This window comes from Triplophysa rosa, unplaced genomic scaffold, assembly GCF_024868665.1.
Source record: "Triplophysa rosa unplaced genomic scaffold, Trosa_1v2 scaffold60_ERROPOS690268, whole genome shotgun sequence".
NCBI lineage: Eukaryota > Metazoa > Chordata > Actinopteri > Cypriniformes > Nemacheilidae > Triplophysa > Triplophysa rosa.
Genome location: NW_026634625.1, coordinates 189955 through 215291, shown reverse-complemented (window position 1 = coordinate 215291; position 25337 = coordinate 189955). Strand labels below are relative to the sequence as shown.

Sequence of the window (25337 nt, the reverse complement as noted above, 5' to 3'; positions counted from 1 at the left end):
CTGTCTGCTGCCGAAAAGCGTCAAATAGTGCAATGTCTTGGACAAGGTATGAAAACATTAGATATTTCACGAAAACTTAAGCGAGATCATCGTACTGTGAAGAGATTTGTGGCTGATTATCCTTTTTCTTTCCCATATTGCTTGAAACCTGTGGCCTGCTTAATAATGTGGAACGTCCTTCTTAAGTAGTTTTCCTTTAATTGGGCTCACCTGGCAAACTACTTATCACAGGTGTCTGAGATTGATTTCAGTGATCCAAAGAGCACTGACACACAATACCATCCATAAGTTTAATTGAACAATATAAAATTAAATGTTTACGACACTTAAATCCAATTTGCATAATAATTTGGAACGCAGTGTACTGTTGACAGATGGCTGTAAATTAACAGTAGTTTCTTAAACTGCAAAATATTGCCCAGGATGCATTGTTTTCTACAGTATATTACTGTTTTAACAAAAAACAGTATGTTACTGTCAGAATTTGGCTGTTTTTTAACAGCAAGCCTAGGATGCATTGTTTTCTACAGTATATTACTGTTTTAACAAAAAACAGTATGTTACTGTCAGAATTTGGCTGTTTTTTAACAGCATTTTTTTACAGTGCATGATTCACAATGACATGCTCTTAACATGCTGATTATTTATGCTATTAATATCATAAATGCTATATGTAGATACAAGACGTTATTTTTTATAATCTGTCACAAACCTATATAGCGAACAGTAAACTGACTGACAGCTAAAATACTTTATTACTGCTGCATTTTCATTTACTTGAGCGTTACAGAAAAGGTGTACAATTATTTACCTGCTATTGGTGTCTGCAGGTCTTTATATGCGATGTGTCTTTGGCGGGAGAAGCAGCGCTCACGGAGCGGAAAGGGTTAAAATGAAGTGCATTTGGCGCTAAATAAAGATATTAGAGGATATAGTGGCAAAATGTAATCAACATAAATGTCCCTGAGTGCGCGTGATGTGTACAACTTAGTTATGTAGACACGCGCCACTGCTCAATTTAAACCACAGAAATAGTCAGATTTTTTTAATGGTTCATTGTGTCTTGCGGTCCGGATGGAACGAAGGATAAGCTGGGTGAAAACCTGTCATCGGTGGTAACTGGACTGTTGCTTGTCAGGGGCAGGGCATGCGTATTTTCACAACCCTGGGAACGTTTAAAAATGCAATTTTTTATCTGCTTTTCAGGTGGTTGACGTGACTTATAAAACGGTCAGTTCTGGTCCTTGATTCTGATTGGCTGAGCGGAGTTCTAAGCCGTTATAAAATACCTCAATATATAACGGCTGACCCCGCACCACATAGCCTAAATATCATTTTATTTACTTTATTTTATTAAACCTGGCTAAGCATATGGAATAACCGTTTTATAAAAGCAATAAGCCCCGCGAAGCAGTGGGTTACAGTGCATTTTATAACAGCTACGGGGTTTTAGGCACTCCGCTTCGCGTCGTGCCACAACGCCCTTAGCTGTTATAAAATGCACTGTAACCCACTGCTTCTTGGGGCTTATTGCTTTAATATTTTCCCACACGCGCTCTCTGTCCGCTGGTGAAATTGTGCTTACCTGTGTATGTGCGCGCACGTGTCTGTGTGTGTGTGTGTGTGTGTGTGTGTGCGCGCTTCGGGTCGGAACTCGATACATAGAGCAGAGGAGAATTGTAAAGGCGCGACCACGTAGAAACAGAAATGACGCCATGTTAATAAGATTAATAACATAATGCTAATTAGTTCGTTTAGTACAAGAACAAGGTATAGACATGTTATATAGGAAAGATAACCTTAAATGACTTCTATTGTGATCTATCGCTACATAAAAAATTAAAATAACTTGACCTTCAAGGGGGGCGGGGAGGTGCCGTTGGAGAGGCGGGGCGCCCCCCTAAGGTAATGGTAGGGGAAACACTGTACTGTTTACGTAAACAATTATTCACTCCCCTATCACAGTAACACAGAGCAGACCTAATAAAACACGATTACATAATGCGTGCCAATGATCCAATGCACCCGTGAGTAAAACGCCTGATATAATATACAGGTGCTGGTCATATAATTAGAATATCATCAAAAAGTTGATTTATTTCACTAATTCCATTCAAAAAGTGAAACTTGTATTATATTCATTCATTACACACAGACTGATATATTTCAAATGTTTACTTCTTTTAATTTTGATGATTATAACTGACAACTAATGAAAACCCCAAATTCAGTATCTCAGAAAATTAGAATATTGTGAAAAGGTTCAATATTGAAGACACCTGGTGCCACACTCTAATCAGCTAATTAACTCAAAACACCTGCAAAGGCGTTTAAATGGTCTCTCAGTCTAGTTCTGTAGGCTACACAATCATGGGGAAGACTGCTGAATTGACAGTTGTCCAAAAGACGACCATTGACACCTTGCACAAGGAGGGCAAGACACAAAAGGTCATTGCAAAAGAGGCTGGCTGTTCACAGAGCTCTGTGTCCAAGCACATTAATAGAGAGGCAAAGGGAAGGAAAATATGTGGTAGAAAAAAGTGTACAAGCAATAGGGATAACCGCACCCTGGAGGGGATTGTGAAACAAAACCCATTCAAAAATGTGGGGGAGATTCACAAAGAGTGGACTGCAGCTGGAGTCAGTGCTTCAAGAACCACTACGCACAGACGTATGCAAGACATGGGTTTCAGCTGTCGCATTCCTTGTGTCAAGCCACTCTTGAACAACAGACAGCGTCAGAAGCGTCTCGCCTGGGCTAAAGACAAAAAGGACTGGACTGCTGCTGAGTGGTCCAAAGTTATGTTCTCTGATGAAAGTAAATTTTGCATTTCCTTTGGAAATCAGGGTCCCAGAGTCTGGAGGAAGAGAGGAGAGGCACATAGTCCACGTTGCTTGAGGTCCAGTGTAAAGTTTCCACAGTCAGTGATGGTTTGGGGTGCCATGTCATCTGCTGGTGTTGGTCCACTGTGTTTTCTGAGGTCCAAGGTCAACGCAGCCGTATACCAGGAAGTTTTAGAGCACTTCATGCTTCCTGCTGCTGACCAACTTTATGGAGATGCAGATTTCATTTTCCAACAGGACTTGGCACCTGCACACAGTGCCAAAGCTACCAGTACCTGGTTTAAGGACCACGGTATCCCTGTTCTTAATTGGCCAGCAAACTGGCCTGACCTTAACTCTTATAGAAAATCTATGGGGTATTGTGAAGAGGAAGATGCGATATGCCAGACCCAACAATGCAGAAGAGCTGAAGGCCACTATCAGAGCAACCTGGGCTCTCATAACACCTGAGCAGTGCCACAGACTGATTGACTCCATGCCACGCCGCATTGCTGCAGTAATTCAGGCAAAAGGAGCCCCAACTAAGTATTGAGTGCTGTACATGCTCATACTTTTCATGTTCATACTTTTCAGTTGGCCAAGATTTCTAAAAATCCTTTCTGTGTATTGGTCTTAAGTAATATTCTAATTTTCTGAGATACTGAATTTGGGATTTTCATTAGTTGTCAGTTATAATCATCAAAATTAAAAGAAATAAACATTTGAAATATATCAGTCTGTGTGTAATAAATGAATATAATATACAAGTTTCACTTTTTGAATGGAATTAGTGAAATAAATCAACTTTTTGATGATATTCTAATTACGTATATGACCAGCACCTGTATTTTACATTATTAAAATGTTTTGATAATGTCAGAAGCATTAGCGAGATTAACAGACAACAGAAGACATTTTTTGTAATTTTCTGAAACAGAAAGTTTGATGACGGTAGAGGTCTGCACGGGCTTTAAACAAAAGCCCGAACCCGGCCCGTACCTGAGATTGTTTAACCCGACCCGGCCCGACCATTACAATTACATTTTAAGCCCGAACCCGACCCGAACCCGAAGTGCGTTTAACAGCAAGCTTTGTTGAAATGTGCTGCATTTTATGATTTCTTGCGATGATAATTAAACAAATAGGCAAACACAGTTTCATCAAGGCACGGCTGCCCCCTCAGCAGTGAACACACAAGAAAAAATAAGAAATAGCACAGACCTACCAATAACGCAACTTTGCTGTGGGTGAACAGGTGTAAAAGTAAAAAATCAGTTTTGAACCCTCTGGAACTGTTGGTTTAAGCGCCGCCGTCCTCTGATTAAAAGTTAGCCCAGCTGCACTGAAGTTCCTCTCGCTGCTGCTGCTAACGTTACTTGCAGGGATGCCGAGGACATTACGGGCTGTCTTGACAGTAATGACAAGATCATAATTCTTCCAGAGTGCAGCTTTCCTTGCATCGTTTAGAACTGTAATACGTTTTCCATCGCTAATATTTTGCTTTATCGCACTCATCTTACCATCACCTGCTGTGTTGTGACAACAAGGACAAGAGTGGGAGCACGTGCGCAGAACAGTTTATGCGAAAAGTGTGCGTTTTCTTTTTTGTGGTCGCAACGCAGAAAACACGCAAGTACAACTGGTCACGAATCACAATCACGATTTTTAACAAAATGAGTTCAAAAATTAGTAATGAACAAGTGCCCTTTATTATTTCTCAACAAAAAAAACTGCACATTTCTTTGTAAAATAAAAATGTCTTTTATATCAAATATAACAAAACAAAATTGCAATTTTAAATTCCTAAATTAAATAAAAAATGAATTATATAAATTAAAAGAAGTCTCTTGTCTTTAATATAAACAAAGACTGTGCTTTTCCTAGCACAAATAAAAGAAGTCTCTTTAATACAAACAATTAACTAGCTTGGATTTTTTACATGTTTTTTTTTTAGAAATATCGGCATATCCTCGTTTTCTGGCATAAGCTGAGATCTCTGCACATTTACAATGTCCCCTCCTCTTTTGCCATGAGAACACCAATGCCCCGTGTGATCTCCGCAGCTCTTGCACTCGTCACAGCGAGTGGGGCTGCAAATCTTCCGGTCAGTGTGGTTAGGCCCGTTAATAGATTTTTGCATACAGATGGCTGTGCCTTGAGCTTTTCACTTTTAGAGAGTACATCATATTGTAATTTATAATAACTTGTGCTTTGAGTTATACTGTTGTAGCCATTTATTAATTCTCATTTTATAACAATTTCATGAAAATTATTAACAATACAAAAGCAATTATGAATACACATACCAAACTATTTATTTCTAACTTCCTGTCAAGATGCCAAATATGTAGATCCAAAGCCAAGGGCATACATAACACTGTAACCCAAGTTTAAAAACGGAAAAAAGTATCGTGTTATGCCAAATGAAGAAGTCTGTACAACGGGTAAGATACAGGTTGGAGACTGTAGGTGAATGCATATTAAAAGTGACCAATCAAAGGATCGGAGAAGTCTGCCATTGTCCCGCCTCCAAAGTCTCAGAAGTCAATTCGACGAGCGAGCAAGTGTTGAGCAGTTGCGAGAGCATAGAGAGAATTGCGCATGCGCTCGTCAAAGCCTCTGCTCGCGGACTGAGTTTTTGCTCGCGTAGCTGAAATGCGCCCGCGCGAGGATTCTTTTCCGCTTGCGGATACTGTTCTGCTCGCTCGCGGAGTTTAAATGCGCCCTCGCGGAACAGCTTTCCACGCGTGGTTATCACTATGCGCGTTTGCGCGCAGATTCCATGCACGTGAGTTTTGGGTCTACATAAACTCCATAGAGTTTGCAGTAAACACAGCGGCCCCTGCTGTTCAAAACATGAATCGCGATTCGTTGAACATTTCAGCCAACTTGAATCGTTACATATTTTAACCGATTTTCAACCGGCTCACGGTGAATCGTTACATCCCTACTTGACGTCACCGAAAAGTCAAGCGAGTCACGCACACTTTGTGGCAGAAAGACTGAATGCAGCAGCATTTTACGCTATCTGTACTCTAATCGCACAACAACTTTTTCTGTTCTAAATAATCGTACCATCAGATTGAGCACGAAATCTGAGATTTCTTTTTAAAGACTGCCGAAAGAATGTATTGCTGCAATTTGCTGAAAACAAATGGAAAACTGAAATGTGGATGTTTGCTAGCCATTTCATATCACTGGTAAGTTGTTTTTGTTGAACCATACCATAATAGCGTTATAATAGAGTTTTCCCAGAGTTTGAAACCTTATTTATTTTAACATTCGTAAAGATTAACGTATTGTCAACACCGTAAACATTTAGAAGAGCAATGTAAATCTTGTAAAATTCTGTTTGTTAAACCACTAAACATGTTTTGCTCGAGTAGAAAATGTTTACTTAAGGCTTTGCTTTGTGTATTTCCCCCGGCATTGAAATCAGGTACAAAATAAATATCAGGAAACACTAAGCTCAACATTTCTATGTCCAAGGGCACCTGGTCGCTATGTAAGTCGTAAGGATCACCTTCGAGTCCAACTGCTTTTAATTTCAGCAAATAGTTGTGTGTTTTAATCCTGGTTTCTTTGTTTTTCCTATTGAAAGCAGACATTTTGTAGGGCAATAGGGCATGTCCCAGCGTGTTCACGTGGGAAAGTGACATCAATGCATACCCTCTATATGCTACTGGTTACATAGACAAGACCACATTAAGACTGTTAGGGGCCCTTCATCCACCTGAATTACAGCCTACATTCACACAATCTTAGTAACCAAAAAGTGCAAGTAAACAGCCTTTTATTTTGCCGAAATAAATGCCATTAACAAAATATTTAAACCAATAAGTCATGTAAAATATACACAAATATCACTGCATTAACTATGCAAATAGTCCTGTATTAATACAGCTCCACATGATTCCCCTGTGTTTGTTGACGTCTTGTGGTGCCATCCCAAAAAGGGAAAAATTCACTTTCATATATAGGGGTGACCCTGAATAGTCGAAGATTCGATGCGTCGATAGGAGGAGCCTGATTCGACTACCAATCACAGTCGAATCTTCGCAGAGGTGTTATGCAATAGCGATCATGCCTTTTTGGTTATATGGGCAGTGGCGTAGCAGACGAGCATGCACGTCTCCGCCCAAAATATTATTTATAATGTAAAGAAATGGGACATTTTTAGGGTCGGGTACCGAAGTCCCCTTTGCATATGAGCGCGAGGTTTGGCTATGATCCAGCGCAGGATCAAGTCTCTCCGCGTCTTTTGTGCTATGAGTCCGGTAAAGAGAAGCAACACGTTCCGCACACACCCGCAGATGACTCGCAAATTAATGTGTACACCGTTTCCAAACATTTGTCACTTTCTGAATGTTTGGGCATATAAATATGAAATAACACTTTGTCTGTAAATGCATGTAGTTCGTCACTGAACTTTGCGCTACATGATACAAAAAATGATAAAAGTAATGTAACCAAAATCATGGTATATAGCAAGCACCGCGCAGACTTTCGGAACTTGTCATTCTGACTTGTGTCAGGAGGACGGAGTGTACAGGAAAAAAGGTGAAAGGGACTTTTTGACTGTTTATTATTATTTTATTTATTATAAATGTATATTCTGTTCTAAATAAATTCTTTAAATTCATGTTTGATTGTTTCATCAATGAAATTGATGTGCATCAATGTTGCACTGCACTTTGCGCTGTACCCTTGTTAACCACATGCACGCAAACACACACACATGTCTGGTTTATTATCTCCACGGGGACAGTCCATAGGCATAATGAGTTGTATACTGTACAAACTGTATATTATATCCCTTATCCCTAACCCAACCCCTAAACCTAAAGATCGTAGAAAACTCTTTGCATTTTTAGATTTTTTAAAAATATTGTTCTGTACAATTTATAAGCTTTTTTGCCCATGGGGACCTCAATTTTGGTCCCCACGGTGACACGAGTCCCCATGTGTTGGTGTGCATTCTGGTTTAGGTCCCCACCGGGATATAAAAACACGCACGCACGATTTGACCATCAGCCCAGGGCCGTGGAGGTAAACCTGTGCATTAATGGGCCCCTGAGCATAGAGGTTGCTAGTCGGGGATATTGACGGTTGGGATGGAAGATATTAGGGCTGCATAACGATTAATCTCGACTAATCCTTTGCAGAATAAAAGTTTTTGATTATATAATATATGTTGGTGTACTGTGTATAATTATCTATGTATGTATGTATAAATACACATGCATGTAGAATTTTTTATATAGAATATAAAATATTTATATATAGATGTAAAAATGTGTATACGCATGTAAATATTTCTTAAATATATACATTTATATTTCTATAAATATAGCCTTCTTAGCAAGAAAAACACAATGCTGTCTTCTCCAAATGGGTTTCCTGTTATTACCAGGTGGTGTGAGAATCAATGTAAGAGTAGGAGAGAAAGGGCAGGAACCAAAGTGGGTGAGAGAAAGGGTGGGTTTGGGAAAGGACCACGAGCCGGGACTCAAACTCGGGTCACCCAGACCGCAACAGCGCCATGTGTCAGAGCACTTACCACAAGGCTATTGACTCCGACGACTGTTCTTGTTCTTATAAAACATCAAAATGATTAGACACTACAAATCCTTATTTCGTGCAGAAATGTCTGGGTTCCTTTAGATGCTGTCTTGTACTAAAGAGATTCTCCTGGAACCACTTACATGTTTACAGATCTTACAATATCCAGTTTCTAGAATTTTAGTTCCTTCAATAACCCGTAAAGCACTTTGAGGTCCCAGTGTACTGAAAAGGTGACTCCAGAACTTCAGAACTGAATATGGGGTTATTCGAGAATCTTATAAGTTTCTGGAAGAACCACAAAGAATACAGATGGTTCCACCAATAACCCTATTATGAGAAAACGAGTTTTGAAGCACTTTAAATACAGTTTAAGGCTCTTTGAGTACACAACAGGATATATGAGGCACCTTTAATTTTTACAGTGTACAATACAGTAAATTGAAGTTGATACTACTGCTGATTTATGTGTCACGTCACGTGTAATATGGAAGGTCAGGTAGTGTGGATTGCATTGTGTGATACAGTGTTGCTGTATAGTGCACATTTTAACATGCGGCAGGTCATCCAGGTATTTTATGTGTACAGGAAAATCACACACTAAAAATCAATATATTTATGTGCAAGTGGTAGTGTAGGTTCTCCAAAGTCACATTACATTTGTTTCTTCTAACACTATGAGGTAGTTTACTGAAAAGGGCTTAAGACTAATCCTATACTAAAATAAATGTTAGAATGTTAAAACGACAACAGCTTGCACTGATATATATTCACATAATTGCTATTGTTTTGTCTCAAAATGCACACAAGAAACAACTATTCTTCATTCACAACTAGGGTCCCAGATAATTTGTGTTTTACCACTAACTTCCTGCTGTTCATTCTCAGGAGGGACATTGCTGGGGTTGGTACAGATGTGAAGATAGAGTCCAGAGAAGACTCCATCCTAAACATCCAGACACCTGAGCGGATTTATCAAATGATGCTACCAGGTGTCAGACTAGTGGAGGCATCATGTCAGAAAATTCCAGAGATCACTGAACATGGATCCCACATTAGGCTGTGTGTGCAGGTCAACCAGCCATTAGGTACAAACTATAAATCATTTTCCCTCCTGTGCAAAATGTATAAACAGCTCTTACATTTACATTTACATTTAGTCATTTAGCAGACGCTTTTATCCAAAGCGACTTACAAAGAGTTCAGGGAGCAATAAGCGATATGTCATACAGGAGCAATAATACAATAGGTGCTAATACAAAGTTACTAGTTTCAACAAAAACTAAACCACACTACCTGTTGAGAGAGAGTTAGTTTTTTATTCTTTTTTTTCTCATTTGTCTGTCAAGTATTCACAGAAGAGATGGGTTTTAAGCAGTCTTCTGGTTAAAGAGAATTTTATGAGATTATTTACTATGCGAGAGCCGCTCAGAGTACATTTACACGATAAATAACGGAAAAGTTTTTCCTTTGCGTTTTTGAAAAGTTTCACATACACACGACAGCGTTATCAAAACGATCTGCATTTACATGGATCCGGTAAAACGAATAAACTAAATCTTTTAATCTAAAAACGCTTTTAATACACTTTGTTGGCGTGTATGTGTGTTTATAGTAGTGTACATATAAATACTATGTCTCCGCTGGTTGTAGTGGTGCAGTAAAGGTACTTTTTGCTGGAGAAATTATAATAAGTATGTCACGCTGCACAAACATGCAGCATGGAGGCTGCCATTATTGTTTGGGGAATACTCGCACATACACGGACTCGTGTAAACGGCCTCTCAATGTCAGCTGACTCGAGCCAAGCGATTGTGACCAAGATACTGACAGAATAAGTTGTTTTTAAAGTTCATTTAAAGAACCGGTCAGTGAAATTTGGCACCATCTAGCAGTGAGGTTGCGAATTGCAACCAACTGCTCACTCCACCCCTCCCTTTCAAAGCACTACGGAGGCTGACAGAGGACTGAGATTTCGTCACATGTCGTTTAGCTTCTTTGCCAAAGATAACGTATTTACGAAACACATTCTGTAGAGCAGTTTGTCCGTTTAGGGCTACTGTAGAAACATGGTGTGCAGCATGGGGAATTCTATGTAAGGGGACCCGCTGTGTATGTAGATAGAAATAGCTCATTTTATGGTAATAAAAACGTATGTACGATTTTTATACACCTCTGAAGACATAGTTATGTATATCATATTGCATTTCTATCAATACATCCCCCTTAACTCTTTCCCCGCCATTAACAAGTTGTCTCTTCATTTAAAAATCAAAGGTTCCCTGCCAAAGACCAGTTATTACAGCAATCGTGTTTGTACTGCTGTACAGCAGGTGGTGCTGTTACACACCTCTGGAAAAAGTATAGAATCTCTGAAACTAGAACGTGTATATATTTTATCTGTTTTTTGGGTAAATATTTTATCTGTTTTTAATCATTGTTCTGAGTCTAATCTGGGAGGAGTCTTTTACAAAAATGCTAATTATCTCAGCTGTTTTATCAAAGTGTTGCATTTTTGAAGGAACGTACCGACATTTAAAGGGCACGTATTTTGCAAAATTCACTTTTATAATGTGTTAAAACATTAATACGTGTCCACAGTGTCTGTAAACAAGCAGTCTAAACAGTTAAAAATGTGCTCACTCCTTTTTTAATAATTTGCGTAATTCAAAAACCCTGCTGGTAAAAGCAAAGATTTGAATTCTGCCGTTAATGTCGTCACTCAACGGCAAAGCCCGCCCAGCAGTGGTGACGATCTGCCCTATTTGCTTAGACACAGTCCCATGTGGGAAGTACAACAGTCGCCATCGTTAGATCGTCACTGGAGCTACACAATGTTTGCGCCATGGAGGGCACTACAGTTGTTCTGTATTAGGATGTACCGACCAGCATAACTGTCTCCATAGACTCCCGCAAGCTGAGTTACAGAGAACAGCATGGTTAAATTTCATTTATGAAGGCAATGTCCCGCTGAGAATCGGTAAAGTATTTCACGTTTCCGCCAATCATTTCACGCTGGACTACTTCACGAATGAGGGCCAGTACAACGCTGGGCTTTCAATGAGGTTGCTACTGAAACCGGGAGCAATACCAACACTTCGTGCCCAGTCCTCATATCGAGCAGAAGCAGTATCACGCCTCATATTGTTGCTGATTAGTCTTTCAAAATTGCCACTCTTAATGGGCTTGTTATCGCGCTATATTGGTAATGTTGCTAACAATAGAAGTACAGCGTCTAACTGTATTTATTGACGCTACCCTCACATGCTGTCGGGTTTATCATAAACAACACGTAAAGTAAGTGTGACAGTACATGATAGAACAACGTTGAAAGCATAGTATAACTGTAGTAACGCTAAACTATACCTGCTCGACCTCCATGCAGCATTTATTCTCTGGCTCTGTAACTGTTAGTCATTTTACTGCAATTCCCACACGAGCACCTGCACAGCGATTTATACATTATCATGACGGACCATGCTAATGCTTATCGATCACTTGAAGAACGTTAATTTCACAATAACTGCAAAATTACAACTAACCATTCGGAAACGTCCTGTTCAATTCTTAAGTCACTTCTTGTGTCTCTCCATCAGTGTCAGACTCCGGTTCATACATATAGGGCTGAACACCACTAACAATTACTGACATTTTGATGTTTTGTTTTGGCCGGTACGCATCAGTGTGAGTTCCTGAAACTCCGCCCTCCTCTGGAGACGGGGCTGGGATGAAAAGCTCATTAACATTTAAAGAGATACAAGCAAAATCTGTGCGTTTTTACACACACTCAAAAACGGGCAACTTCAACATTCTATAATAAATGATCCGCTGGGTATTTTGAGCTAAAACTTCACATACACACTCTGGGGAAACCAGAGACTTATTTCACATCTAGTAAAACCATTCGAACAACCTCTCCTTTAAGAGGTGATTAATAAGAATAAAAAATGAAGACAGAAGAATACAGTTTCTTTTGTTTAAAAGCAGAGACTCTGTTCTTTCATTTGATATATTGTTTGTCCATATTTTGATTACAGAAAATTTACTGTGAGCAATCAAAGTTTAGTGAAAATGTTAAAAAAAACATTGGCGCAGGCTGGCAACTTTAAAAAAACAAGGCTGGCGGGAAAATAGTTAATCTTATACACTGGTCCTTCAAATCTCGACTTCTTAACTTAATTCTTGTTACATTTATCTTATGTTAAAGATAGGATGGGAGAAGTATGTTTAGATATTTTAGTGGAAAACAAGACAAAATAGTGATAGTATTTTTTTGCTGTGTAGATGACCGATTTTGTAATAGATTTAGGTGTATTAGCAAGGTAATTGACACTAAATGTTACTGGATAATTTGTGTTTCTAATTTTAGAGAATGCCAGCAGTGTGATTGGACAGCTGAAGGTTAAGGAGACATACTCCTTCCTGTGCCAATCTTGTGGGTGTATGGTGCTTCAAGACAGGTAGAGACAATATTTTTGCATGGCTTTATCAAAGCAATAAAATGAGGCACTGTCTAACCGAGACAGTATTTTTATTTTACAGGGTTTTTAAGCGAGTTCTTCCTTTGCCTAATGGAAACTGGAATGCTTTAGTGGATGACTGGTGCTGCCACCCTGATCCCTTCGCCAACAGACGACTGCTCCCACGAGATGAGGACTGTCTACTTGGTGATACATATATTCTGTTGGCCCGGGACAGCGGCTGTGAGCAGACCCTCACACAGCATGCCAGCTCAATTTACAAAGACTCTCAAGAGGTAAGATCTACCTCAAGATAGAACAGAGATCCTTCAGATCCCATTTTAAAGGAATAGTTAACCCCAAAATGAAAATGTTTATTAAATATTCTATGAAATGTTTCATAACTCTTATCACACCACGTACCAAACAACAAGAGCTTGTGTGTAATTCAATGTATGTAATTCAAAATTCGGAGTCAACTCAAGGTAAACCATTCATAGATTAATTCCCACCAAAAATGCTTTTGATGGAGGTTGACAGCTCCTGTCTTCATTCACTTTCATTGTATGGTAAAGAGCTGCTCAGGCATTCGGTCTAACTTCTCCGTTTGAGAGTAAATAAATGATGAAAGAACTGTTCCTTAAATGAAAAGAACAAAAGTAAGGCAGAAAAGTGCAGCGTCACCTCATAGAGATGTCTGCAGGTGAAGGCTTCTTCAAAGGCTGCGCTCACTTATGATATCTCACTAGTAGTCCACAGTTCTTAGTTACACAGCCTCAGGGCTGACAGAGGAGGAAACCATTTTCTTTCATCACAATAAAGGCTCAGGAGGTGGAGTGGAAATCCACTTTACACCGGGCCATCTTGTGAAGGAGAACTCCATTACATCTTTCAGAGGGATTGATTCTTGCTCTCTGTCTCAATCTGTGGGTTGCCTGTGGCCATGCTGAGGAGAAGAAGCCACACTTTTTCAATCTAGAATGATACACGCGCACACACACAGATGCCTCTACTCTCATTTCCATTTGATATTTTTGTTATCTTCAACATACTGTTGATGCAAAACCTTAGAAAAGGTTTAAAATGGTTTGTTACTTACAGACTTTATCCCTATTATTTTTCAGCATGAACAGTCGTGTGAAAAAGTTAGTAAATAGAATTAAATTATTCACCCAATTGAATTTTATACTTCTCTGCAACAGGAGATAATAAAAAATCATCTGGTTCATGGCAGGCCTTAAAATTCTGAAAACACAACCTCAGAGGAGCAACAACACATATGACACATTACACTGTTTATTTATTTAATAGAAAAGCCATGGGGGGAAAGTAAGGACATCCTATGATTCAGTTGCGTGTAGGTCCACTTTTAGCAGCAATAACCTGAAGTAATTGTTTTCTGTACGATTTTACCCATTTCTCACATCGTTCTGCAGGAATTTTGGCCCACTCTTTTTTACAATGGTGCTTCAGTTCATTGAGGTTTGTGGGCATTTGCTTATACACAGAGCTATTAAGGTTTTGCAACATTGTAGTTGGCATGAGGTGTGGACTTGACTGGCCATTCTTCTTCTCTTTTTCAAGCATTTTTTCAAATGAGAACAAAGAAATGTATACAGATTTGGAACAATTTGAGGGTGAGTAAATGATGACAGATTTTTTTATTTTGGGTGAACTGTTCCTTTCGGTTTGTTCAGAGACTTCTATTTTTCTTTTAAGTCTCTTTCTTTTAGGTCCATAACTTTTTCACATGACTGTATATCTTGTCGTGTTACTGTGGATGTCTGTACATATAGGTATCCTCCAGTCTCGAGAGACCATGGATCATGCAAACTGAGAGTCACCAGTGCAGTTTTGGTTGTGACTTAGCAGTCCAATTTGAGAGTGACAGCAGTGTTGCCAGATTGGAAATGTCCAACTATAGTACCAGAAGCTCAAAACTATCGTATTTGGAAGAAAAATACCATACATGAGTCAAACGCACAAAATACAGCTATTTATCTAAACAAATCATATTTGACACGACCGGCAGACGGCTTGGGTGTCATTGCCTGAAACAGGTCTTATCCATCCTGCAAAACTGGGGTCCTTTTCCCACTCACTTTTGTTAGTTTTCTGTCGGTGCTTACTTTTAGGCTGCTCTACAGACTGTCTTCACCTTCCTTCAGGACTGACCTAAGCGCAGCTGCAGCGAGAACGTTAACTTGTGCGTGGGAATGCTAACTTGTGCTCATGAGAGAGAGTTGTTTTCCACGATGATTGGCCGAGAAGACGTAGCGCATGCGTAACTGCACGTTCACGTTCTTCTTACAATCATGATGGCAGACGTAGGATCCACAGCTAGATCAATGAGTATAGAAGCCATATAATTACAACAACCATCTTTTGTCACAAAATTCTGAAATTATTGTTCATTAAGGGATTTTTTTCATTATTGATTGTACATCGTACAACGTACAGAGGTCAAAATTATGGTACAAATACTGAGTGACAGTCCCTACTGCAAAATGTGCAGATGAAATCTGGGCCCAGTTGCTTAATCTGTGGTTTAACAACTAGTCTCACTGACTAGTGATTAGTTAGGACTAATCAGTCTTACTTTTCATATTTTAATCAGCCCAATCTACCTTTTTATGTAAATGATTTAAAGAAGTTATGACCAGTCTTGAAGAGAAAAATTAGATGACTAACTTCTAAGATTAGTCTAAGCAGTTTATGCAACAGGGGGCAAACCACTAAGGCAGTCCTTTTAACACAACCTGACTCCACCAAGATCTGTCTGAAGCAGTAGCTTCCCATATGTCCAGGTCAATCCTGAGAGCCTTGAGATTTCTTTTACAAACATCTTTAAGCCTCATATGGAGTTTGCCTATTTGTTGTATTCCTTTTGAAAATTTGCCATACAGGAGATCTTTTGGGATCCGCCCTTCTTCCATTTGGACAACGTGACCAGCCAACGCATGCGGCTTGAGGATGGTAAACATAGAAAAGATCCCTGCTCTCTTAAGCACAGTGCAATTGAGGATCTTTTCCTGCCAGGTAATGCCCAGAATGCGACGGATGTGCAAAGCAAGAACCTGTAGGCGCTTCAGGACAACTCGAGCAAGCAGCTTCCCAACTACGCTTATGAGAAATATACCGGGGTAGTTATTACAATCGCTTCTGTCGGTCTGTCACCCAAACCTCCATCTGCTTTGCCTGGTCTTGTATTATTCTCCCTGTGGTGCACTTCAGGGGTGCAGTCTTCTTTGTAGGACCCAATAGCCGTCTTTCCAGTATCGAGCCAGAAGTAGGCGTGCTAGTGCATGCCAGGGCCAGTCGCATTTCAACAGTCACTTCCGGGGCTTGATTGTGCCTTGCTCGGGGCCAACGGCCAGGGTCTTTTGGCCCAGCGACAACCTTGAGCCAAAGCGAGCCAGCTGGGGCTTGAGGAGTGGTTAACCTCCGTCTTCTTATTTTACCACCTCGTCTTTCACCAAGCGAAAAGGAGTAAACAAACAGCCGCCTCTGTCTCTGTCATGTTTGTTTTGGAATTGCGATCCAGCTTCTGGATCTGACTAAACTTCCTTCTTCCTGCCTGAGTAGGCGGGTTTGCGTGATGTTTGGGCCAGAGAGGTGTGTTTAGGGCGGGGTTTTAGAGCAGCGCTGCTGTGCTACTGGCCTGACAGTAGAGATGCAACTTGATTTGGGCCTCATAGCTAGAAGCCCGAGGCCACTGGCATGGCCCGGCTCGACATGGCCCGACAGTTGAAAGACGGCTAGTGCTTTCTTAATACCATCATACATCCCCTTGATGTTTCCAGAATCTGCAGCAGACTGTATCTGGCCGCAAAGCTGTAGCCAGTAATCATTGGCACACCGCCTTGCCATCTGCTGAACCTTATTTCTGGCAGCTCGGAGGGCCTGCCTGTTTTTCTGACTGCGTCAGTTCTTATAAATTGCCAATGCATGACTTTTTGCCTCAACAACTGGCATCAACACCTGGGTATTGGCTTCGGACAAGTCTGCAGACTTTTTCTTTTTGCCTAAGGTGGAAATGGCTTTTCCATACATAGCATCTCTTAGGTGTTGCCATCTCTCATTGGTGCTGGATTTGCCTGGAATGATTTCTACCAAGGCTTGTACAGACTTTATTACACTGTCCTGATCTTAGGCCTGCCTTCTTTTTTGCCATAGTGCAATCTCTTTGGAATCAGCTTAACCTTGCTGCAGACCAGAGAGTGGTCTGTATCACAGTCAGCATTCTGATTGCTGCGTGTGAGCTTAATACTAGACAGCACGGCCGTTTGGTAAAAATCAAGTCTAGCTGATGCCAGTGTTTAGACATTGGGTGTTTGCAAGAAACCCTGTGCTGTGGCTTGGTGTTAAAGAAAGTATTGTTGATGCCCAGTCCTTGGCATTGGCAATTTTCGTTCATCTTGCCAACACCAAACTGGCCCAGGCAAGTTGGCCAGGAGTAATGGTCCGTACCCACTCTGGCATGAAAGTCCCTAAGAATGAACAGCAGCCTGTTTGATGGTATGCTGTTAACAACAGCGTTGAGGTCATTATAGAACTTGTCTTTTGCTTCAGCTGTGGAAGTCAGAGTTGCTGCATGAGCACTGATAATGCTGACCAATCCTACGGTGGTTTAGAGCCTTTTTGTTCATGTTCTGGCTTGCCTTGCAAGAAGAAAGTGAAATCATTCTCCCTGATGGATTCAAAGCCAGGAAGCCTGGTCTCCTGAAGAGCAACTATATCTAGCTGCAATGTCTCTAGCTCTTTGCTTATAACCACCGTCTTTCGAGCATTGTCCACTTGCTGAAGATCATCGGTGATGCCTGTCAACATAGTCCTCACAATCCAAGTGCCTAGTTTTGTAACTTGATATGTCTTCCTTTTGATGCCTGGTGCCTGTAGTTATCTATCCATTTTTCAGGTATCTACACTAAAACCCATGCACCCAGTGGGATCAACGGACCGTGGCAGGGTAGCAACCAACTGGCTGGGGTCTGCCCAGACTGAGGCGGGCATTAGCTACCAACATGAGACGTAGTAGTCCCTCAAGCAACCACTGGCGTCTTGCTTTATGCAAATCGAGCAGTAGACTTATAACCGGTAAACTGCTGCTTCCTGTGTTGTTTCGATGCTGTGTAGTGAAGCTGGAGTTCCTCTCCAGTGCGTGAAGCCTAGATAGAAGAAAATATATGGTACAAGAACAAGATGTTACCCATACATCAGGTCCCCTCTCTCCATGGCTTCAAAAGATCCAAAGAAAGGGCAGAAGCCGATTCAGTTTGGCTTTAATGCTGTCACAGGAGTTGCCAGAGCCAGGCTGTAATCAGCCGTAAAACTCCCTATGGGACTCCAACTCTGAATTTATTCTCAGGGTCAACTCCCGAAGCCATGACTGGGACAGCCGCAAGGCAGCGGATATTTTAAATCAGAGTTTACCTTCTCTTAGACATATTACCTTCCCAGGTTGACGAGCCCCATCTGCCCGAAGCAAAACAAATTATTGAGGTGCCAGTGACTCTCCTGTCAGTGAAGACAGTTCCGCCAGTCTTAAGTACTTAAACCACACATGAAGGCCAGGAGCTGGACTTGGTTGTCAGAGGCTAACTGAGGCGCACGCCCTATGAGGAGCACTTTATAGGTAGCAGGAGCTTAACCCCACTACCACCCCCTCGGCATTAGCAACCTTTGGAATCAAGGATGTCTGTAATGTTTATGCTTAAGTTGCAATCCCTAACATTTTCAAAATATGGTTCAAATCGTATGCAACAGTTACAGTGTGAAGAAGCTGCAGTGTGAAGAAGGTACACCGCACGTAAGCGGCATGATACAATGCAACCAATGACAACAGAAATAATTAAGAACAGGATGTTTGTGGCATTGCACCACACTGTATCGAGTGGGGACAGAATTTCTGTGTGTAATGGGTTCTATAGTCTTTTGTCACGTTGCATTGTGCAGTCGCGTGCGGTGTAGACAGGGTGTAAGATACAAGATTATGCTGTACTTAAAGGGACAGTTCACCCAAACATGTAAAATTCTGTCATCATTTACTCACTCTCAGGTTGTTCCAAACTTGTATAAATTTCTTTGTTCTGCTAAACACAAAGGAAGATATTTGGAAGAATGTCAGTAACAGAGCAGATCTCGTTGCCCATTGACTCCCATAGTATTTATTTTCCCTACTATGGCAGTAAATGGGGGACGAGATCTGCTTGGTTACTGACATTCTTCCAAATATCTTCCTTTGTGTTTAGCAGAACAAAGAAATGTATACAGGTTTGGAACAATTTTTGGGTGAACTATCACTTTATCTTGATGTCACTTTAAGGTAAATGAAGTTTCCCCTAACATAACTGTATGATGGAGTCATATCAAGGTACTGTATGTGTCTGTTGTCCCCAGCAGAAGCTCAGCGGACAGCGTGTGTCGGTCACCTGTAGGCACTGCTGTATAACACTGGGAGAGGAAATCACTTCAGGTATGCAAAACAAAGCAGTATACTTTTGGAACACATTTCGGTATCTTAAATGACTGCAAATAAATATAACCGCAGAATTAGCCCTAATGCGTCATGGGTCTTTGTTCTCATCTATTAACAATAGGCAGAACATTAAAGCCATGCTTGGACATCTATTCAAACATTTAGATGTAAATAAAAATATTCTGTTCATCAGGGGTCAAGCCACAAAGTGGCATAGACAACTATTGCTTCTGTTAGTGTTCTTATTATTCTGCTTCTTCTTTTTCTTCTTCTTCTGCCATGGAAGTCTATGGCAGCCCATAGAACCATACATGGTAAAGTTGTGAAATTTGGCACACACATAGAGGATAGTCTGAACTGTTACCATGGCAAATATGGAGTCTCTATCCCAAACTCCATAGCGCCACCAACACAAACTTCCGCATACGTTTTTGCTCATAACTTTTTAACCATACATCCTAGAAACAAAATTCTTTTTGTTGTTTTTTCCCTCTGAACCCTTGGCTCATGCCGATTCGAATGCCATATGACGTAATTTTTCTCCATTTTGAAAAAAAAAAAAAGACTTTTTCGAACTCCTAGACGGTTTGCCCGATTTGCACGAAACAATGTATTAGAATATTTTCTATAGGCTTATCCGTTCTTATATAGCGCGTCTATGAATGTGACGACGAGCACGCCAAAATGGATTTGATGCTGTATCTTCGCCAAACTTTTGTGTATCGACACAAAACTTGGGACATGTCATCACACTCATGACACGAGGTAACATACAGCGCCATACAGCACAGCGCCACCTACTGGTCCAGAGATATAAAAATGGCTGTTTTTGCTGATAACGTTTGAACACAATGTGGTCTTGTTTGATTCCTTGAGGAAGCGAGTTGAACCATACACAATGTTCCTCATTCGTCCATTGTGGGTGTCGCCCATTTTGAATTTTGTCATAAAATGCGGTATTTTACAAACGCAATAACGTATCGCTACGAAATTGCCATGCTTTATCAAGGTTCAAAGTTCTGAGAGGACTTGTAAAGTTATAGGCCAGCGCTTCCTAGTGGTCAAGAGATATAATTAAATTTCTTAAAATGCTTATAACATAATGGTATTCAATTCACATTAGTTTATTTGATGGCTCAAGTCGAGTTGTTTGATATCAGAGTTGACATATTCTGCCATACTTCCTGTCAGCCATATTTATTTATATAGAAAACATACTTTTTTGAAGTCCTTCTACAAAATGTGTCAATTTGCACAAAATTTGGTATATACTGTAGCATCTGGAGACAGTACTGACAAAAAGTTGTAGAAAGATTTTTGATTGATCAAATGGTTCTCGTATACAGCGTCAACGAATTCTAAGGCGATCTCGCCAAAGGTTCATGTGGCTTTATCTTCGCGACACTTTTGTGTATTGACACGAAACTTGGTATGCATCATCACTGGCACATCTTTTCTGCCTCATAAAAATTTGGTTACTGCGCCACCTAGTTGTCAAAAGTTATAAGCAGTTTTATTTGTTCTAACTGCCTTTCCCTGTGTTTATAAACTTGATTTTCAAAATGTGATCATCTGACATGTCGAAAGTATTTCCCTGTGGGCCGTTGTTGGGCTTGACCCTGTAATTGCAGCTTGCAGCTATATTTTTACTTTAGCTTTGTTGTGAAAGTTGTAATTTATTAACCCTTTTTTATTTGTTTTTAACAGATCCATAATTTGTTTTTCATTCATTCAACAAACCACTGAACTGCATATGCAGTATAGTGATATTATAGGCAACCTACAATTTCTCAGATTTTATTTGTTTACTCTAAGTCCAAAGCCCATCTACGACTGCACAAGATTTATTTTCACAATAGTATCTAGAGATGAATACAAACGTATGGGTTTATATTAGCTTAACTTACTGCCAAGAAAAGTCTATTGGTTTCTTTCAGGTCTTGACAGTGCTTGTATAATTTAGGCTATAATTTTCTGTATTTGCTATAATTTTAGACCTCCTGTAATATATCTCTGTCTTTTGTGTTTCAGAGGTGCTGAAGCTTTACATAACTGAAATATTAGTAGAGCCAAGTAAAGATGGGAAGTTTGAAGAAACTTCGCACAATTTAGTGCCCGAGTCAAATTCAACAAGGTTAACAAGGTAAAGCCTGTTATTACACCCACTTTATGTGTCTGCAGACCTGCCAACCTGTACGCGTTTTGCGTAGAGGGTACACATTTTGGCCTTAAAGACAGAATATGTAATTATTTTGTTATGAAATATCCAAAAACCACTTGCACAGTGTGATATATTTCATGCAGTTGTGTACTTACATTATCCCAAATGTTCCCAAGAATGTGCAAATCTGGAGAAATTCCTATTTTAAATAATGGCTTGTTCCTTGTCTCACTTGTAATTGTCGCATATCAGTGACTTAATATCCGCAGCCTCAGTTTCCGGTTGTAGAAACTACGGCAACATGCAAATGTGGAAGTGGCGATTATTCAGCATCTGGGACGGGTTTTGACTAGAAGGGATACAGCTACCTCCACTGGGCATGCGCACTTCAATACCGCATAATTTTTGTCACGCTGAAAACAGTTTATTCATATTTTTTTATTGTTGTAAGGTTAGGTTAAGTGTTGGGGTAGGCGTTAGCTAATGTAATTTATTGTAATTATATGGCGAGATTTTGCACCACTTCCGGCCGTAGCTGTATCCCTATAGCAACAACCTCTGGGTTTTTTAGGATTTTCTTTACTCGCCAATGAGTAATCGCAGAGGTGGGACCAAGTCATTGCTTTGCAAGTCACAAGTAAGTCTCAAGTCTTTGCATCCAAGTCTCGAGTCAAGTCCCGAGTCAAGACAGATAAGTCCAAGTCAAGTCCCGAGTCAAGACAATCAAGTTCAAGTCGAGTCTAAGTCCTCCTCAAGTTTAAACTTCAAGTCTTTAACAAGTCATTAGTTCTCTCACCCCAAATCAGTTTCACCGTATTAAATAGTATAGTAGATTTATATTAATTTATGTCAGAAAGGCTTCACCATGTTTTATATGAGATAACTAATGGCACTGTGGTTGAAATTGACTTCACACACCTGACTGAAGATGAGCTTATAGATAATAGCTGTATGGGACACACCAGCTATTCTAACCATTCTAATTTTGGGTCTGACCTCTATAACTGTAATATTACTGTACTGTATGTAGTTTATATTATAAGATACTGTAGAAAATTGAATTTAGGTATTAAGTTATAAAATTGCTGTTCTTTTGTCTTGAATAGTATATTCAAGGTTTCCAGTAGGAACACTAATTTTGTTATCACAAACACAATGCAATTTTCATTAAACGAAACATTGTATAAATTAAATTATTTATTGTTATAAATTAATTATTAACTTTCCAATAAAATTTAAGTATACAACATAAATCATAAAATATGAAGTTGAATAAATAATGTCAGGATTTTTATTTTGGGATAAATTATCATGTTAAATAATGCATTGACTATAAAACATATTTGAACATCATTTTTGTAAGACTATAGAAAGTAAGAAAATATTTGCTGGCGTACTAGTGACTGGGCACTGTGTTTTAGTTGTAAGAAATGGTTCACTCTTTTCTTCATTATCTCTTACCTTTCTCTAATTCTGTGTCCTTCAGTCTGTCTAACACTTGTTTGTTCTCCCTGCCCTCCAAAATAAAAGCAAAGATTATAAATCAATCTATAAAAAATAAATACAAACATATCTTTAAATGTCATTTGGGCTCCAGCTGATTTATGTGTGTGGTATACAAAATTTCAAAGTTGTTACACTAACGTTACATTCTACAATCATACTTTGTTAGCTTGTATTCGAGAAATGTGTTACGACTGTCAACGAAAAATGTAATGCTGTATGCGATTGCACAGAATGAGCAAGCAATCATAAATTATAAGCATTATAGCAACCGTTAGCTAGTTTGAGAGAGCAATTATCTTAGATATTGTGTAGGCCTATATGGAATGCATTTAGGCAGGCTAGCAAACAAGTTGAAATCATCACAACAATACCTTCTATGAGCTTCTAAACATTTTTCATAAAACAGATTTTGAGTTTGCCGCCTCCCGTTCCGTCTGACGTTCCTCCATTCATGAAACGACTGAATTGACCACTTCATGCTTACGAAGGGCTACCACGCATGCGCAGAAATGTGAAATAATTTTCTGATATTTATGTTTAAACCTGTGTACATCTATTTTGCGTTTTAAGGTAGACCATCATTTGATGACGGGTTATTAGGGCTATGCGCTGCAATGCAGTTCAAGTCGGGCAGATTTACAACATGCAAGCTCACCCATTTCTCCCAACATGAAATGGGACAGGAGCGTGAGGGAGACCAGGGAGAATAGTGAGCTGTATTATTTCCTACACAATTGGATGCGTTTGAGATGAATAAAACGTCTTAAATTTAAGGTTGAAAGGTTTATAATTGCTGCCTACAAAGAAGTTAAAGTATTTTAAATACATTATTAACAGTTTACTAGCACTTGCGTCTAATTTATAGACTTATTGTCCGAAATATGAAATAAACATTATCTGGTTTAAAACACTGAACAGTTTTGATAGTGATCACAATTTCGATGTTTGGTTTTAAAATATATAAAGACTTGCCGAGTCATGGGGGCGGTTTCCTGGACAGGGGTTAGTTTAAGGCAGGACTAGACCTTTGTTACATTAGGATATTCAAGTCATTTTAAAAACATACTTTACAAAAAAACATTACTGGTGTGCATCTTGAGACAAAACAATCGCACTGATATATTTTAAGATATGTCAGTACAAGTTTTTCGATCAAGACATCTGTTAGAATGTACCAGCGGCCAAAGGTATAAATAAGATAGCAGGGGACAAAAATGCACAGTTCAGAGTGGTTTTAATCCCAAAGATGCCAGAAATGTAGTTCTCCAAGGTGTGCACAGTAGCACCCAAAAAGGAAATAAATCAAAATGATTTTACAATATACAAACAAATGTAAGTTTGGCTATGCCAATGTACTGGCCCAAAAATACAAGCACCATTCAACCTCTCCACACTCCCTTTTTCACTCCCCTAAAAATGGCTGCCTTTTAAAGCTTTGCCTCCTCCTATATTTGCAGGGTTTCCGAGGGGTATTGAAAAGCATTAATAGTCATTAAATGGATTTTGATCACATTAAGGCCTTAAATGGCATTAAAAAGCATTAAATTTAAATTCTGAAGGCATTTAAATTATAGGAAGTTTTGAAGAAAAAATAATATTAACAATTTATTTTGAATGAACTTTACAAGTGATTTGCTGTCGCAAAATTGTACATTTATGCGCTAAAAACGGATTTTGCAGTGTTTGCAAAAAGAAATTTAAGCTAGCTACGATGGGTGTAAACGACGTTAAATCACATATGCAGTCTGATAGACACAAATCGGCTATTAGGGTCACACAGTCGCAGCAATTTACTATGTCTAGTTACTTTAATGCGACCGACAAAGTACCCTCTGCTGCTACTAGTACTGCCACCACCACTACAAATATAATATTATATATAATATTTTAGTATATATATAGTATATAATATTAATATTAGAGGTGCACCGATTGACCGGACAGAGATCGGCCGGTTTTTCGTATGATCGGCCGGACCGGTGACCGGCCGGTCAGTCTCACGTCTCGCCGATTCCAAGCCGATCTTCTGTTGCCCATGATGCGGGCAAGAATGTCACAGCCGTCAGTACACTCAAAGCCGCAAGTAAACATGTAAACATGCGCGCACACAGCCTGTCTTTCACGACTCGTTTATACTCGCATGTGTGTCCACCGTTCCGCGAGTCTGTGCTGACTGACGCGCGTGCAGACGCATCATGTACTGTACAGACTGTAGTTCATCTCTCGCTGCTTCAAGAGGTTCAGAGTTTTTGCTTTACTGTTCAGACGATGGAATTTGTTAGCTGATGAAGCTAATGTTTGTACTGTGGCAGTACAATTTACAGAAAGTTAGTTATGGCCTGATTTT

At 39.7% G+C, this 25337-nt stretch overlaps 1 protein-coding gene across 1 annotated transcript in view; it reads left to right on the top strand.

Moving 5' to 3' along the window:
• ube3d (ubiquitin protein ligase E3D) overlaps nucleotides 1-25337 on the top strand; it is a 119880-nt gene that overhangs the window by 34375 nt on the left and 60168 nt on the right. The window contains exons 5-10 of the mRNA XM_057328632.1: nucleotides 8237-8369; nucleotides 9274-9473; nucleotides 12755-12845; nucleotides 12928-13141; nucleotides 19245-19320; nucleotides 21355-21466. Of these exons, the coding sequence (XP_057184615.1) occupies nucleotides 8237-8369; nucleotides 9274-9473; nucleotides 12755-12845; nucleotides 12928-13141; nucleotides 19245-19320; nucleotides 21355-21466 (826 nt within the window). The remainder of the gene's footprint in view (nucleotides 1-8236; nucleotides 8370-9273; nucleotides 9474-12754; nucleotides 12846-12927; nucleotides 13142-19244; nucleotides 19321-21354; nucleotides 21467-25337) is intronic.